Source organism: Delphinapterus leucas, chromosome 19, assembly GCF_059928025.1.
Source record: "Delphinapterus leucas isolate spDelLeu-1000000601 "Yukka" chromosome 19, BTC_Dleu_Yukka2, whole genome shotgun sequence".
NCBI classification, from domain to species: Eukaryota; Metazoa; Chordata; class Mammalia; order Artiodactyla; family Monodontidae; genus Delphinapterus; species Delphinapterus leucas.
The window spans coordinates 39,869,941-39,887,062 of record NC_143147.1 but is presented as its reverse complement, the minus strand read 5'-3'; the positions used below and the strand labels follow the sequence as shown (position 1 = coordinate 39,887,062).

Here is a 17,122-nt window from a genome sequence, read left to right as displayed (position 1 = left end):
AACAATTTTTTGTCTGTACTTTCTCTTTAATTAAAAAAAAATATTTTTGTTGGCGGGAGAGGGGGGTGTTCGGTAGAATTTCACATCATATCTGGAGTTAAGAAGAGGATGGGGAAGCTCAGCCCTTCACCCAAGAATAACCCAGTAATGACACCTCAACGCGTGGGAAGTGTTTCCCTCCGCACAGGGAGGATCTGAGGCTGCACCCCAGTGGGATTCCCTGCTTGAGTTGGAAGGCCACTCAGGTAGATGCGTATCCAGCAAGAGTGCGGAAGGTTTCGCTGGAATGAAATACCAGAGGGGAAAGACACGCCAAGTCGAAGGGGCTTCCCCCAGTTTGGAGGTAGGGGCTGTGCTGCGCGAAAGGGACTGAAGAGCCCGGGGGCCACCGTGGCCTGTGCCTTCCGCTGAGGGCCTGAGAGGGACGCGATGCTGTCGGGCACCGGGTTTGAGTCACGGGAGCCGGCCCGGCCGTGCCCAGCGAGCCAGCGCCAGACCCTGGCGTCCTCCATCTTCTCTCCTGAGCTCCCCCTGTTCCAGCTGCCTGAGCCACGGACCGCAGCACCACACACCCCCGCGGGGGGGGACGCCGCGCCCCATCCCCGCCCCCGGCCCCACCCCAGCCCCCCCGCGGGGGCCCTGACCCCACCGCCCGCAGGCACTGGCTGAGCTCCGAGGCGGCGAGCGGGCCGCGGGGACGCCCGGGAGGGGTCCGGGCCACTGGGGGCGGCGGCGGCCGGGTCGGGGCTCCCCCCCCGCCCGCGCTCGCCGCGGCGGTGGTGCGTCCCGGAGGTTACCGGAAGTGGCCGCGCTCGGCGCTGCCATGTTGAGGAGCCGCCGCTGCCGCTGCCGCCGCCGCCGCCGCCGCTTTGTTGTCGCCTCCTCCGCCTGAGGAGGCTCCCCGAGCGGGGGGAGTGGGGAGGAGGGGGGTCGGCCGCTGCAGCCATGGAGGCCAACTGGACCGCGTTCCTGTTCCAGGTACGGGGGCCCCCCCCCGGGGGGGACACGGGGGGGACAGGGGGGCCGGGCCCGGGGCTGGCGGGCGGGCGGGCGGGCGCTCCTCCTCCCTCCCTCCCGGCTCCGCTCTCCGGCCCGGCCTTAATCCCCCTTTGTTTTTCCGCCCGCCCGCCTCGGCGGAGCGGGGCTGCTGAGGTGAAAGGAGGCGGCCTCACGGGGTGCGGGGAAGAGAGCAGGCCTCGGGGTGACCCCCGGTCCCCCCCCAGCACACAAACACACACGCACACACACACACACACACACACACACACACCCTTCCCTCCCGCCCTGAAGGGGAAGGGAGGAGGCCGGTCGCTGTCACCAGCCGCGGCCCAGAGAAAGGAGGGCGCCGGGCCGCTGGATAGCGCGGTCCGCTCGGCCACGGCGCGCCGGGCCCGGGCCCGCACCGTGGGGTGAGGGGGGTCCCCGGATCCTGCTCACTTCCCCCCCACTTCATGCATCTTTTCGCTCGCTCTCCGTTCTTTTCACCTCCCTGTCTTCTTTTTGTGTGTATATGTTGACTTTCTGACAAGCCCCCCCGCTCGAGTCCCCGCGAATAGCGGGTATCCTTGGGCTCCCCGCCACTCCCCCTTCCCGCCGCCCCCCTCATGTTTACCCAGTTTGGGGGTGCTGTAAACGTGTATCCCCTCCCCAAACTTTTTCGTTGGATTTACGTGTTTTCATTCCCAAGCCAGTGCCGAGCCTTGGCAGCTGACACCCTCTCCCTCTGTCCAGCTCTACCGCCGTCCCATTCAGCCCGGGGAATCCCCCGGCTGAGGGTGGGGGGGCGGGGGCCCGGGACTCCGGGAGGCCCCACCTTCTGCTGGGGCGCGTTTCTCTCTCGTCCCACCTTTAGCGTTTCCTCCAACCAAGTGGGGGAGACGGCCAGTGGAGAGAGCAAACAAAGTCCGCTTACAGAGCCCCCAGATGAGTCATTCGTGGGGTGTTGGTCTTCACTTTCTGCAAGAAACTTGAAGGTGACTGTAGCCGATGCGTTGGCAACCTTCTTGCCGCCCATCTGAGGTGGGGACCCCTATTTGGAAGACCTAAAACTTATTTTTTCCCCGTTTCGTTTCTGTTTGAAAACGAAGCACTTAATGGGCAGTAGTAATGAGCTCACGGGGAAACTTAGGAACCGGAGGTTTGGAAGCTCGTCACTTTAAGTGCGTTCTTCCCGCCTCTCTGAGTTATTTTCCTTCTTTGAATAACTTCGTGAAATCCCAAATGCGTAGCTTGGGCGCTTGAGACCTTTTGGAACTAACCAGGAACGGATGCAGAATTTTCAAAAAAAATCCTCCCAGCCACTGGACCCATCCCAGTGGAGTTAATATAAGGAACTGGATAATTCAAATAGTGCCTACTGTGTAGAGATGGTTTATTGTTTTAAGAAGTATTCTTTCGAATGTGAGTAATTTGATTTTTAAGTAATTGAAATATATTCGGGCTTCTTAAAATTGAACATACCCAAAATTACGGAATTCACTAACTTGGCCCTTATTGTGATCTTGTATTGTTTTAACAAGTGCTTTGATGAGCTTGATAATGTGATAAGTCAACTTAAAAATGCATTGGAAAAAAATGATACATAACTAGCTTGCATCCAGGTTGGTGTAAAGGTGGCAAATGCCCTCTCTAGAAAAAGCTTTCAAATGGTCATTTTAAAATATGGGATTAATGGGCCACTGCAGTGATTTTTCACATGAGGAATGATTTAGATTTACCATATTAAACGTGCTCTCAATGGAGATTGAAAAAAAACGAGAGTTCTTTATGTAAAGGAAAACCCCGTAACTAATTTTTGGAAAACTAGTTGAAAAATCTTTTGGAATACTTTTATTATTCTTTTCCTGGGGAAAGCAAATGCCAAGCATTTAATGATCAACTTTTTAATTAGATTTTATATTATTTAATTTTTTTCAGCTATTAAAATCTTTTTTTCCACCTGATGGAGAAGTGTGAAAGCTAATATTTGATCCTGGGCTTGGCAATGTGTGCAGTGAAAATTGTTGGAAAACTTATAATTTAGAGCCGAGGACAGTTGAATGGGTAAAGAGAATATTTCAGTCTTTTCTCTGGAAAGGTATGAATAGACTTACTCAGTTCCAGTTTTAAGTAATTTTCACTGGGGAAATGGAGAGTTAAACTCTCTCATTTGTTTCCTGGAGCATCCTGTTGAATTTATATTTTAAAACAATTTAATACCTGCTTGCTTTCCAAATAACCTGGTGGAAAGTGAAACCCATATCTGTTAAAGTGTTTGATGGATGATTCTCCTAATAGGATATTCAAGATATGACTCACTGATGCCAGTTTCCTTCAGTACAAAATCTTTTACCCTCTGGCACTGGAGATTTCATGGTGCCATATCCTACCACCCTGGGTGATGAAATAACATTTCTGTTTTGTTTTTTTGCCAGCCCCAGAAGAGGAAAGCTTGGGCAGGGTTAAAAAAGCCTTGCAGTTGAAAGAGATGGGAGATAAAATTAAAACTTTGGTTTGATGATGCTAGTCAAATAAAAGTCTACCCAGAAGTTATATATTTTTAAAAATCACTTAACTGAAGGCAGGCCATGGTTGTTATTTTACTCTGTCTCTCCCTCAGAGAACAAGTTGGGAAAACCCAGTTCCCCTCTTAGAAGGCTTCATATAGAAGTGTGGGGATCCTAGGAATCCTCAGAGAGTGATTCCCGTAGTGGGCGAGGCATTCTACAGCATTTCACCCGAGAAGCAGGGACCTGGTGTGACCCTCCTGTGAGAGTGAGCTTCAGCAATGCTGTAAAAATACTTTATGTTGCCACAGACATCTGAATTGGTAAAATGGCAGTAAGTGCTTTTAGTACTCCATCGAACTAATGGTTGTTTAGAATTGAAAAATGCCTCTAAACACTATAAGTCTGAACTTTGTCCAGAAGATTTGCTTTCCCTATTATCTGATCTGTTAGCCTTTGAAATTGTATATCTTGAGCTATCTTCAGCTATTAACCGTTTGTATACTGTACGGAAGCTTGGGCATCCTACAGCCAGGTTGGAAAGGGGGTGAGATTAGAGTCCAAATTCTATAAAGTTTTTACTAAAGTCACTTGGGTAGACCCTGACAATTACAGGAGCTCCATAAATTAAATTAAAAGTGGACTCAGTGTGAGCACTAAGTCCAGAAAGATACTCATAAGTAAGCACACAATTTCTATGAGTACTTCCAGGACTCAAAGGAAGATTCAGTCAAAATAGTTAAATTGAAAGTGGTTAACTCTGGATATGACACCTCCTGATGATTTAGGGAAGTCTGGTTCTAGGCTTAGCTGTTGTGCTGCTATCAAGTAAACATGGAGCTGTGTGTGGTAGGTGTTCTTATTCGTCAGGAGAGGAGCTCTTGTGTGAGTGTGTCTGTGTGTCTCCATATTTTTTTACTTAATGGAGTGTAATGTAGAACTTAGATTTAGAGTGAAAAGGGTAAATAAGTGTCTAGAGTGTCTGAGATGATGGGATGGGCCCTTCCTAGGACACTGTATGCTTAAAACATTTGGAACTCTTACCTCTGAGTGCATGTATGCTTTTAGGATGACAAAACTCAAGCATAGGGGCTCGAGCTCACTGTCAAGAGTTTCAAAAATAATGTTGATCAAATACAGCATATTAGGAAGAACTATTTCAGGAATTTTTTTCCATCATTTCCTAAATGTTAATCAGTATAGAGGTATGGAGAATTTTGGAAGAATCAAAACCAAGTGAGTAACTACTCATAAATACCAAGAACCTGACCCACAATGAAATTTTGGTTTCAGTGCAGCTAAAGAAAATTTCCAAACATTGTCCAGCTCCCAGTTTTGGAGTGGAAAAGCACTTTATAACAGCAAATGTCCAATACTTTAACTCGCCCTACCACTGCTAGAAGAAGATGAAAATGAAAGGAATTTAAATTATTTATAGTTTGTTTTTTCTTATTAGTCTGAGTTTAGGGTTTGAACAACTAGTGTTGCTAAAGGATGCAGACTTCTAGTGTAAGATTAAATGAACTGAGAAACAATTGACAGGTGTTTGCTGGGGGCTGCCTTCACAGATGCCTTCCAGGATGATTAATAGCAGATTCCATTTCAACCAAATCTTTTAGTAGAGTTAAGTGGAAACTTTAAAAGTAAACTTAACCACTAGCATATGTATTCAGAGACCTAGATTCCTTGTATTGCTTAGCAACAGCCTCTTTCCTCGGTCACTGAGAGTTTGTGGTGGAAGGGGAGAGACATCTATTTTCCTAGGTAAAATAGACAAGTAGATGATTACTTGTCTATATGTGTATGTGTGAGTGTGTGGCTTGTGGGTTACTGCAGTAAGGTACTGTTAAATGGTTAAGTCTGGAGTGTAATTTTTTTGACAAGTTATTTAAACTTGGTCTCAGCACTGACAGACTAATGCAGACTCATTTCATCAGCTGGTATGTCCCTTATGAACCAGGGTGGTGTGTAGTTTAGTCAGCTGTTTGAAAGCAAGATCACTGTCAGCAACTTACTCGCAAAAGTTTTGTGTCTGTGCAGTGATTTTAATGCTTTGTATTGGGAGCTCTGAGAGTAGCCAGGTGGTTGCTGGATCTCTGCTGCAGAGAGTAGCTTACAGGCTCCTTGATTGTTTCTTCTGGTCTCTATTGTCTGAAGCATGTTGAATTTTGAAGGTCATTGTGAGAGGCTGAATTTCTGAAGTGCAAATGTTTGGTTTTAGGCCCACGAAGCCTCCCATCACCAACAGCAGGCAGCACAGAACAGCTTGCTGCCCCTCCTGAGCTCTGCTGTGGAGCCCCCCGATCAGAAACCATTGCTTCCAATACCGATAACTCAGAAACCTCAGGCTGCTCCAGAAACATTAAAGGATGCCATCGGGATTAAAAAAGAAAAACCCAAAACTTCCTTTGTGTGCACTTACTGCAGTAAAGCTTTCAGGGACAGCTATCACCTGAGGCGCCACGAGTCCTGCCACACAGGCATCAAGTTGGTGTCCCGGCCAAAGAAAACCCCCACCACGGTCGTTCCCCTTATCTCCACCATCGCTGGGGACAGCAGCCGAACTTCGTTGGTCTCAACCATTGCAGGCATCTTGTCAACAGTCACTACATCTTCCTCGGGCACCAACCCCAGCAGCAGTGCCAGCACCACAGCTATGCCCGTGACGCAGTCTGTCAAGAAACCCAGTAAGCCTGTCAAGAAGAACCATGCTTGTGAGATGTGTGGGAAGGCCTTCCGAGATGTGTACCACCTCAATCGGCACAAGCTCTCCCATTCGGACGAAAAGCCCTTCGAGTGTCCTATTTGTAATCAGCGCTTCAAGAGGAAGGACCGGATGACTTACCATGTGAGGTCTCACGAAGGAGGCATCACCAAACCCTATACTTGCAGTGTTTGTGGGAAAGGCTTCTCGAGGTACTGCATTTTGCTTTGCTTTTTTTTCATTATGGTATCAATACGATCTCTGCGTGATCTAGAAGGTTTATGTGAGAATAGATATTTGCAGGCCTGCGTTATTAGAGGAGATTGGTGACAGATAAAGTATTACACCTCCAGGTCTAATTCCAGTTTTGGTGTGGCTGACAAGTGGTGACATAGTGATTAACTTATTATTTCATTTAAGAAGTGCCTTGGTGGACTCAGGCCTTCTTTCGGCACATCAGTACTTCTTATCACTGCGAAACCATTAGTTTTCAATTCATTTGGGTGGCTGGACATGAGATTCACTGCACAAACCAAAGAAACGTATCCTGGAAGTTGGGATGACCTTGGAATCTCTTAAAACTTTTAAGAGAACGTTTTTTTCCATTTTTCTGTGGTTACTAACATTTCACTAATTTTCATTTTTAAAGGCTTTTAAAGTTAATGTAGTAGCAGTTGTCTCTGGCAAGTGTTAGGACTAAACTTTGGGTATTTTGTAATTGTAAAGAATCAAGACCTAATACGATTTGATGTTGACTAGGAAAGAAAATTAACAGGTATAAAGGACTAAGACTTTTGTTTATGGTAAGAGAGGTAAGGAGGCTTGCACTGGGGGTTGGGGGAGTTGGTAATTCTGCTGTCTTTCTTTAAAATGTCCCCCACCCATGTCTGCCAAGCATGTAAACATCACAGTAAGTAGCATTTCTCTATGTGTGTTCCATTACATCTTCTGTTGAAACTCTCTCTTTCACAGGCCTGACCACTTAAGCTGTCACGTAAAACATGTCCATTCAACAGAAAGACCCTTCAAATGCCAAGTAAGAGTTAAAATGACTTATCCTTAGTGTAGCACTTAATGCACATTATCCAGAAGGTCTGAGCCAGTCAAGTCTCACCTTTCTTGAATAGTCGTAAAATCACTGACTTGAGTAAATGTGGTCCATTTGAATTCTGGTTTTATAAAATATAAATGACAGCTTCTATTTCTGTGAGGCAAGATCATTTAAAAATGTAAATGTTGTTTTTGTTAAGCTACATTTCATTTTCCTTGGGCAACAGTATTTATTGTTATAAGAAAAAAAAATTTATTGTCTTGCAAAGGTCGTTTATTTGAAAAGAATAAATGAATGAAGTGTTTTAAATTAACTTCTGGGTTGATGATTGAGGTTGTTTTAACCATAATCTAAGAAGATATGAATTTTCTCCCAAATGTTACCACTTACTGGATTTTTGTCTGCTATCGCCAAATTGGAGCATTCTCTAATGACATAAGTTGTGGTAATGAAGAGGTTAAGAATCTTGCAAAATGAAATGACCGTGTTGGGCGTCAGTAATTCTGGTTTTTTGCTGGAAGTCTTTTTGTGCTCCTTTCAGTTAAATTTTTTTAATGACTGATTTTATTAAGTAAGTGATTCGAATTCTAAGAAAAATCCAATTGGAGGAACGAAGCTAGTGTCATTGAGTGATTACCTGTCATGAGGCCTTGGGCCAGGCTCTTAATCCACCAGTAATTTTGTGAGGTAGGTATTATTTGCATTTTACAGATGAAATCAATTCAGATAGGTTAGCTAACTTTCTGAGTATTGCATTGTTTATTGAGTCAGGGAGCTGGATTTAAATCCAGGTTTAACTGACTCTACAGCTCACATCTTTTCACTACTTTGTTGATATTTTTTTCTTCCCCTCAAAATGTAAGAGTCTAAAATTCACCAGGTGTTTTATCGTGAGTACAATTCTAGGTAACACATGCAGTTAAAATTCAGCTGACTCAGTCTGCTTGCTGACATGAGTAGGGTAATACCTAGAATATAACGTACTTTAAAATGAGTAGAACAGGATAGTCTATATTTAAAAAAAGTTTTCCTCCCTCATGCAGACGTGCACTGCTGCCTTTGCCACCAAAGACAGACTGCGGACACACATGGTACGCCACGAAGGCAAGGTATCCTGTAACATCTGCGGGAAGCTCCTGAGCGCAGCATACATCACCAGCCACCTAAAGACACATGGGCAGAGCCAAAGCATCAACTGTAATACATGTAAACAAGGCATCAGTAAAAGTAGGTGACACTTCAAATTGTATTTCCTTTTTTTTTTTTTTTTTGCGGTACGCGGGCCTCTCACTGTCGTGGCCTCTCCCGTTGTGGAGCACAGGCTCTGGACGCGTCAGCAGGCGGACTCTCAACCAGTGCGCCACCAGGGAAGCCCAAATTGTATTTCTTTTGCGTTTCAGGTTGATGGAATCTAGATTTTTTTTTTTATAATATATTGAAGATATTTTCACCTGTGTTCTCAGGACTATATTAATGTTCACCTTACTTGTTTCCTCCTGTTGCTAAAGTATGCAAACACGCGTCAATGGACGGTGTATATTAGTGTTGGAAATACACTTTCCGTCCATGTATACAGGCAACAATGATAAACTCTCCACTTATTTTGCTTTTAATCCTGTACTGTCTACTAATAACCTCCATGTTAGAAGAGCACAATTTCCCTGCAGCTATTTTTCAGTGTGTCCCTTCTTCTATGGGGTTTGAATAAAAAGCTTTAGTGTGTTAGGATTGTGGCAGCAGAAGCCATACTAGGAAGCTGCATCTTATGCCAGGCAATCTTAACTGATGTTATTTAATGTTAGGAAGATTCTCAGGCACGAGTGCCCCCTAACTCCTGATAGTATTAATAACATGTCCTTCATAACCTAAAGATAAAAGCAGTGTTACATAATTTTACTTCTCAAACCCAAATCTATAGAGAAAAGGGATAGCGTACCCATTTGAATGTTTAAATGCTTTGCTTACCTTAAATTCAGAGTTGAAAAGATAGAATATTCCAGGGACTTGTGGATAAAATTCAATACTTGCATTTACCCAGGCTTTTTTCTAAGATCTCCCTAACCACCAGAAGAAAGTGTTTTCCTAATTCTGTATTCTATTATATATGTACTTCATGCAGCAGAAACATCAGATTCTCAGAATAGGTGGCCAAACGTGAATGGGAAAGAATGGTTAATGTGTTTCAATCTCATTCGTTTTTGCTTCTTTGTAAGTACATTGGGTTTATTATCTAGCACATCAAACTTTGTTAACTTTACAGAAATTTACTTTTAATGTACATCGTTGTGGTCAGGTAACTATGTTACATATTTTGATGAGCATTAATTATTCCATGCTAATATTACCCAAGTTCCATTCTAAAAGATACTTGCTTTTTAATGTAGCAAAGAATTCTTTTATGTTGGTTTTCCCTAGCTCTCTGGAGTTTTAAAATTTATCTATTTTGACCAGTAGAGACACAGCAGCACAAAAGATGTACTATAGTAAAAAACTATCAGGTCAAATGATAAAGATCATAGAGGCATGAGGAGTCAAAGTATCTAAGTTCGGATTTTGAAAAAATAGCCACACTTTTTCCAGGTAAATATAGCGTTTCTGTCTTTGTCTTTGGAGCAGCGTGCATGAGTGAAGAGACCAGCAGCCAGAAGCAGCAGCAGCAGCAGCAGCAGCATGTGACGAGCTGGCCAGGGAAGCAGGTAGAGACACTGAGACTGTGGGAAGAAGCTGTCAAAGCAAGAAAGAAAGGTAAGATGAGGCATCCAGTGCTCACAGCGTGGCTAGTGTTTTCATCTGGTATGCCAAGTAACAAAGTAAAACAGCCACAGCTTAGAGAATTCAGCTTTATGGAAACACTTTAAGGAGATACTGTATGCTAGGAAATACCTGGTAAAGTTATTAGCAACAAAGCTTCCAAGCCTCCAAGTAAGTTTTTTTTACTAAGACTTTTTACTAAAAAAGTTTTTTTTACTAAGTTTTTTTTAATAAAAATTCTTAGTACTTCTTGTCAGGTTCTTTCTTTTGACTTAATTTTGTTACACATTTGTAGCCAAATTTGGTCCTTTGCTGTGTATGCTCAGAGTTCCTTTTTATGTTCATTTTTATGTCAACCTCCATGCATTAAAGGCTCCTTTTTGTGTTTCTAAAATAGTCCCACTCTTAAAGGTAGATGAAATATCCTTATGTGTACATAAGTTCATTTTCTTACAACTGTGTTATTTTCTGCTCTTTAGTGTTCTTTCTGAATTGTATTATTTATTACATATTTCAGACTCTATAATGCTGATGTCTTTTTTCTCGGTCTCACCCTTAATCTAATTTAGTCTGTCACTGGGGCTGGCTTTAGCTTAACATGTATGTACTTCAGTTGTTAGTGACTTTGCTGTGATTGTTACTGAAACTGGGCGTGGTTTGCTTTTCTCTCATATATATCTTATAAAGAAGCGGTTGGAGTATCAGTTTTCAGCACAGCTTTTTAACTTAGTAGTTGCAGCTTTGGCTTCTGGACTACTGTGCAGCCGTTTCAGTTAAATCATTTTGTCAATGCATCATCGGCCACAGGACAGATTCCTAAATTCCGCTTTGCCTTCCCCACCCTTGTCATGCCTTACTGTTTTATTTTAAGTTCATAAGGAATCCGCTGCATGTAAGCTCTGCTGTAATTCCTTTGCTGTGTAGTTTCTTCCATCCTTTGCGTTCATGTAGTGCAGCTATTCCCTTCCTCAGATCCCTTCTAAACATCCTGTACTTGGAAAAAGATAAAAGGAATAGCTTTTCCATATATCTACTGGCACTGGAGGAAAGAATGCAGCAGTTCAGATAGGCTTTCCACTTTGCCTCAGGTGCTGCTTATTCCTATCTTCCAAATGAATATTTGTCATTATTTTGATTAAATATTTTGTGATAAAGAGAAGGGATGGAGAATGGCGGGTAGGGGAGAAAATTTTATATGTGTGTATGTGCCGTGAGAATTGCATAGTGGGTTGAAAGCATATTACGAAGGATGCTTTGCTCAGAGAAGAAGTAAAAGTGTTTAAGTTACAGAAAGGGATAGGGTTAGATTAAAAAGAAAATGAAGGGGAGGTGGGGAGATGGCACACCCACCAAGTAAGTGAAAGCTTATTTGGTGAAAACAGGAGGAGAATATTTTTAGCACACTACCATCACCTCAAAAGTGAGTCGGTTTTCTCCCTCATTCTTTTCTTCTGCACTCTTCTGTTTGGTATTGTATTTCAGTGTGCTTGCACAATAAGACTCAGTTGTTTAGCTCATCTTCTGATCTGCGTGAAACAAAATGCTATTGTATTCCCATTTGTTGCATGAATCTCTTTGGAGACGACCACTGATGTTAGAAACTTCTGTGTTCATGTTAGTAAATGTCACGTCTGGGGGGAGAAGAGACTCCTGACCTGAAAACCCGAACTTGAATCAGCATGTCCCTTTTAAATATTGGGCTTAAATAAGGTAATATAAGTTTCCAAACCTGGATGACAATGAGGTCATCATCTCAGCAGCTTTTTAGATAGATAGATATCCAGGTTCCATCTAAATCTCACAATTGAATTTCCTGGGAAGCAGTTTTTTTCAAAAAAACTTCCCTAGGTAAATGATTTTGATCATCAGCCAGGTTTGGGAATCCCTGATAGAGAGTATGAAGCAATGCCAAGGTTACATCATGCTCATCAAGGAAGGGCTGCTCATTGACTCAAGGGTCCACCTGAGGTGATTTGACCATGCGTGGCCTGCGGGCAGACCTCCATCTTTAGTCTCAAATGCATTTCTCTGTTTTGACAGCCAAGTCACAGCCAGCACGCCCATCTGTCTTCTTACTGCACTTTTCTGACACACCAGCAGGTGGTGCTGAATTTTGTTGAGGGGTGGTGTAAGGGGTGTCACCTGTGAGGGAAGTTTTCCTTAAGAAGTGCCCAGGCTTTGCTGATAACAAGGACCACGGTCCCCCAGCTCACTGCAGGGTCTCCTAGCCTGGCTAGTCCCCCTTGGTATGGCTGGTGGTGTGTGGAATACGTACAGTTAAATGACACCAGGCATAAAGTAGGTGATTATGTTAGCCTCAGAAAGAGAAGAAGAAACGGGAGCGGGGAGGAGAACATAAACCTACTGAGGGATACTTGTTCATTCTAAACAGTGTTAAGAAACAACCAGAAACAACAGGATTATTTAACTAAAATGATTTTTCTAAGACTGAAATAAACAGATGATATTAAAACAACTTGTTTATCCATCCCTACTTAATGGAGTTTTAAAACCTTAACAGAACGTGGCTTCACCTCTGAGAAGGCTTTAGAGCACATAGCATCGAGGACACACACCTCTCTCTGCTAGTTACAGTGTGCCTTGTGAGAAGATTTTTCTGATTATCTGTTACTGTGTAACCGTCTGCCCAGCTCTGTGTAAACAAGCTCTTCCAGCCTGGCCTGTGGGTGCTTGGTTCTTCCCGGGAAAGTCTTTAGAATTCAGAGGAACTACATGGAAGTGGTAGTGAGAATACTTAGCCCTGCTTGATATCTCTGCCCCCCAGAGTGCCTTGCAGAAATTACCTGATCTTCCAGCATCACTGTGAGGTAGGTAAGTAAATCTAAACTCCAAACCAAAAGCACCAAGGCTAAGCCAGTTGCCTCAGTCTTGTGAAAGGCACAGCATCAGAAGAGATCTGCTCTCATGCTGGGATTCCTGGCCCCCAGTCTTGTGCTCAGAAGGATCCTCCCTTCCTGTTGACCACAGGGTAGAAAACTATAATTTAATTTATTAAATGTTTGTCCTTTTTAATTAAAAGAAGTTGATTCAGAAACTGAATTGTGTTCACTGTTTTGAGAGTCTAAAGGCCCTTTTGTCTTCTTATTTTAGAAGCTGCTAACCTGTGCCAAACCTCCACGGCTGCTACGACACCTGTGACTCTCACTACTCCATTCAATATAACGTCCTCTGTGTCGTCTGGGACTATGTCAAACCCAGTCACAGTGGCCGCTGCAATGAGCATGAGAAGTCCAGTAAATGTTTCAAGTGCAGTTAACATAACCAGCCCAATGAACATAGGGCACCCTGTGACTATAACCAGTCCATTGTCCATGACCTCTCCTTTAACACTCACTACCCCAGTCAACCTCCCCACCCCCGTCACTGCCCCAGTGAATATAGCACACCCTGTCACGATCACGTCTCCAATGAACCTGCCCACGCCTATGACGTTAGCTGCCCCTCTCAATATAGCAATGAGGCCTGTAGAGAGCATGCCTTTCTTACCCCAAGCTTTGCCTACATCACCACCTTGGTAAACAGTATTATAAAATCAAAATATGGGTTCAAGTAAATATTTACCAGCAACTTACTTTTAGTTTATTAAAGCAAAAAGTAAACCATGAAATTGGGAGATTTATTACATTAGTTAATAATAGTGTAGTAGCATTATTCTCCAATTTGGCTGGGATTGTTCAAAGTAGGGTGTGTATGTCACTTATCACTGGACCACTTTAGTTTAATCAGAAATTCCTTTTAGCTGACAGCATTGCTTAAACAGGATAGTAGTTGGCAAGATGAAAGCCGGAATTAAAACCAATCATGAAAAAGCAAAACCCATTTCAAAATTAAAAAGCAGCATTACTGTTTTTGATCCCAAGAAATCATTTTATTCTGAACACTAGCAGAACTCTTCTCCCCATATATACAAGGTGGATGGCTGATTTTAACCTGAAGTTCTAAATCCAGGGATTGAGAGCTAGTGTAAAATTGTCTGTGTTTATTGTTTTTATGAGTAAATACATGCATTGTCATAATAAAATGCATTTCAGAGAATATGCATTTTACCTTTGGGAATATGTTAATTTCAGGCAGCATTCCCTATGGGAAAGGTGATACCAGCTCTGATATGCAAAGCATATGATAATTTATCATTCTATCTTCAACATATAATAGGGATTGTGACCTGATATTTGGAGATGTAAATATTGCTCAGCATACTAATCCTGATGGAATATAGCATTGTAGTTGACTTTTTAAAAAAATTAAAAAAAACAAACAAACAAAATATACACAATGTGTTTTGGTAAGAAAAGGCCGCAGCTGACAGAGGAGAAGGCAAGTGTGCGGACAGGCAGACTCCTAACAAACGGAGATCAATGGGACTCCTATTCAGGGGTCAAGGAGTACTTTGGAACAGTTAAAATATATTGCTTTAATTGGAAGACGCTGGAGGCACTGGGATGTGATATGCCCCTCTCTCTCCCAATCAGAGCCTGTTGATATTTCAACAGGGAAAGGTGTGTTAGTTGCTCACTAGAGTTTATGTCTTATATTAAATTGTATACAGTTTTTATTCTAACCACTAACTAGGTAGTATGCCCCTTCAGAACAAGCAGAGTGTATCTTTTTTTTTTAATTTCTCCTTCTGTTTCTTAAGTATTGTGCAGATTTGTTCAACTTTGTAAATATGGACATCACTTTATTTTCTTTGAGAAAACACTTGTAGCAGCTTTGTCGGGTTTTCAGGGAGACGGCTGTCTGCACTCCCTGCAGAAATCCAGCAATGCTTGTGCACGTTAAGACATGTGCTTTTTATTTCTTAGCCGGATGTTTTATCTCTGTACATAGTACAAAGTAGAAACCAAAAGCTAGGGAGACAGATACTCTTTACACCATCATGTCACACATTAATGTTTTTAAAGCATTGTGTTTTGAAAAAAAAGTTACTAAAACCAAGGCGCTGTGATTATTTTTTTTTAAGTTGCAATATGTTTTTGGTTTTTTTTCCTTTTTTTTAATCTTGCAGTTAAGAGAAATGGACATTAGTTGTGTTGATCTTGCAGAATGTTTGCAGGACTGACTATCAAACTGGATGACTTCCATTTATACCCCACTGTGTCAGTTCAAGCATCAAAATACCTTGCATCTGAGGCAGACTTCCTACATCAGGGACAGGTATCTGTGTGTCATTATACAAAACAGTTCGAGGGGGTTGAACTACGTAGTAAAAAAATAAATAGTACTTAGTGTAAAATAATTTTATAAATGATCTTTTGTACTTTAGGACATTAAATTGTACAACTTTTGTATATATAAAAGCTTAGGAACTTTCTGTTTAGCAGGAAGGCAACACATTCCTACACTTCTAATGTGTATGTTTGTTATAATGTCCATGTAAACATGCCCTATGTTTGTGCCTTTTAATTAGTTTGTCTCAATAAACAAAATGTAGAGAAAAATATGTAGCTATGACTTTGTTACAACTGTTCCTATCCACAGTACCAAAATGGTTTGTTTTTAATATGTAGAGCATTATGTGTGGACTACTGGAAGGACTCGTGTAGGGAAGGCCCGTGCGTGGCCCTGCTGAGGTCTGGATTGGGCAGGTCTTGGCCACATTTGGAGGAAGCCAACGTTTCCTGGCATGCAGCCCCAGGACCGGGTTCTGGCTCTGCCCGCTGGGACCTGTCGTCTCTCTCTGGCTGGGCTGGCAATCACAATCCTCCATGATTGAGATGGCCCCGGCTTCCTCCACAATGGCCCAAGGAGCAGTCCTCAGTGGGGGCAGGTGTGGACCCTACCCCCAGGCTAGAGTGTGGTCGTCAGAACCCTAAAAGTATTAGTTCTTTAAAAAAAAAAAAAAAAAGATATATACTAGGAATGATTGCTTTATCAATTCATTGTATAATAAACAGGAGTGACTTCATTGTATGACTTCAGTTAAAATGATATTTTGTATGCATTCTTTATTCACTTAAGCTTGTCTGCAATAATAAACCCACGTCGTGTCTTCTTTTGGGAGGGAGAGAGTTGGCAGGCTGGGGGTGGCAGTGGGCCACTGAAAGCAGGGGCCGAGTAGGTTGTGTGGTGCAATTCTCCTGTCTTGGAACTGGAATTGAGTTTTGATGCTGATGAACTGATTCAACCAAGTGTTGAAGGCAAGAAGGCCACCGCTCACGAAAAAAGCAGAGAGTTTGTTTTTCTCTTCTGGTTGTAACCTGGTTGAGAGCTTCCCCTTTATCAGATTGGCAGCTAAACAGTTGTATTAGATCATCCTCAAATCTGACATCCAGCCTGTTACGCCCTAGGGCTCGCTGCTTGGCCTACATTTGCCTTTTATTGTGTATCCATTTCCCTCCTAAGGTGTGCTCCTAAACGAAGGTTTCTCTGTAAGCAGATGGATGATTTTTCCTGTCAATACCAGCACTGTATTACTAACATGCAAAAACTGCAGATTTATTTTGACAAATTAAAGTTAACCGGTCACAAACGTTATGATGGATTGCTTAATACCTCAGAAGCTTCACCATTTCACCATGATGATAGAGAAATTTTTGAAGCACTGCTTCTCCAGGTGTACACGTCTTGATATTGGGCTGGAGAGAGAGGGAAGGACTAATGTCAGGCCGGTTTGACCACCGAGAAGGAAGAGCGGAAATGCGCCAGACTGGCTGCAGTAAGAGAAGTAACCTCCTCCAGTCAGCTTGAGTAAAGCCCAGAGCAGGTGGGTTTCAAACATTTCTTTGCATGCTCTAAACCCAGTTTCTTTACTTGAAAAGGGTTTTAGGCTGGGTTGCCTAACCATTTATGTTCAACTAGATTCATCAGATGTCTACTGAGTACCAACAATGTGCCAGGCACTGTTAGGCACTAAAGGGCATACAAAGGTGATTAAGACATGGTTGCTGCCTCCAAGGAGGCTAAGAGGGGTATGACAAGTACCCAAGTGACAGTACCACCAGACAGCAAATCAAGATGGATCTGACACCATTTTTTAAAAAGTTTTGGATACCTACATCTGTTTCATATATAATTGAGGCTTTCCAAACTTCCTCTGATAATTGCTTTAGTCTCTTTATTGACTCAGTGAAAACAGCTGAAGGAAGAGTTCCTTATGTTGCTTTTGTC

The 17,122-nt window shown here is 42.9% G+C and overlaps 1 protein-coding gene across 6 annotated transcripts; it reads left to right on the top strand.

Moving 5' to 3' along the window:
* Positions 1-266: 266 nt before the first annotated feature.
* VEZF1 (vascular endothelial zinc finger 1) lies at positions 267-16,484 on the top strand. 6 transcript variants are annotated; one of them, XM_089900879.1, is made up of 6 exons: positions 267-343; positions 5,707-6,401; positions 7,162-7,225; positions 8,266-8,467; positions 9,854-9,985; positions 13,103-16,484. In XM_089900879.1, exons 1-6 carry the CDS (start codon positions 287-289, stop codon positions 13,528-13,530), a joined length of 1,578 nt encoding a protein of 525 aa, XP_089757005.1. In that variant the 5' UTR covers positions 267-286; the 3' UTR covers positions 13,531-16,484. The 6 variants fall into 6 exon arrangements, with proteins under 6 accessions (XP_089757005.1, XP_022408458.1, XP_022408461.1 ...); XM_022552750.3 differs by lacking the exon at positions 267-343 and adding an exon at positions 752-978; XM_022552753.3 differs by lacking the exon at positions 267-343 and adding an exon at positions 754-978 and having other exon boundaries at positions 8,284-8,467.
* Positions 16,485-17,122: the final 638 nt, after the last annotated feature.

What these genes read in the sequence shown, in the direction of transcription:
- VEZF1 (XM_089900879.1), top strand. Translation starts at nt 287, where the DNA reads ATGAAATACCAGAGGGGAAAGACACGCCAAGTCGAAGGGGCTTCCCCC. An exon ending in GGGCTTCCCCCAGTTTGGAG is followed by an intron (nt 344 to 5,706) that starts GTAGGGGCTGTG and finishes GTTTGGTTTTAG; the next exon opens with GCCCACGAAGCCTCCCATCA. An exon ending in TAAACAAGGCATCAGTAAAA is followed by an intron (nt 8,468 to 9,853) that starts GTAGGTGACACT and finishes TTGTCTTTGGAG; the next exon opens with CAGCGTGCATGAGTGAAGAG.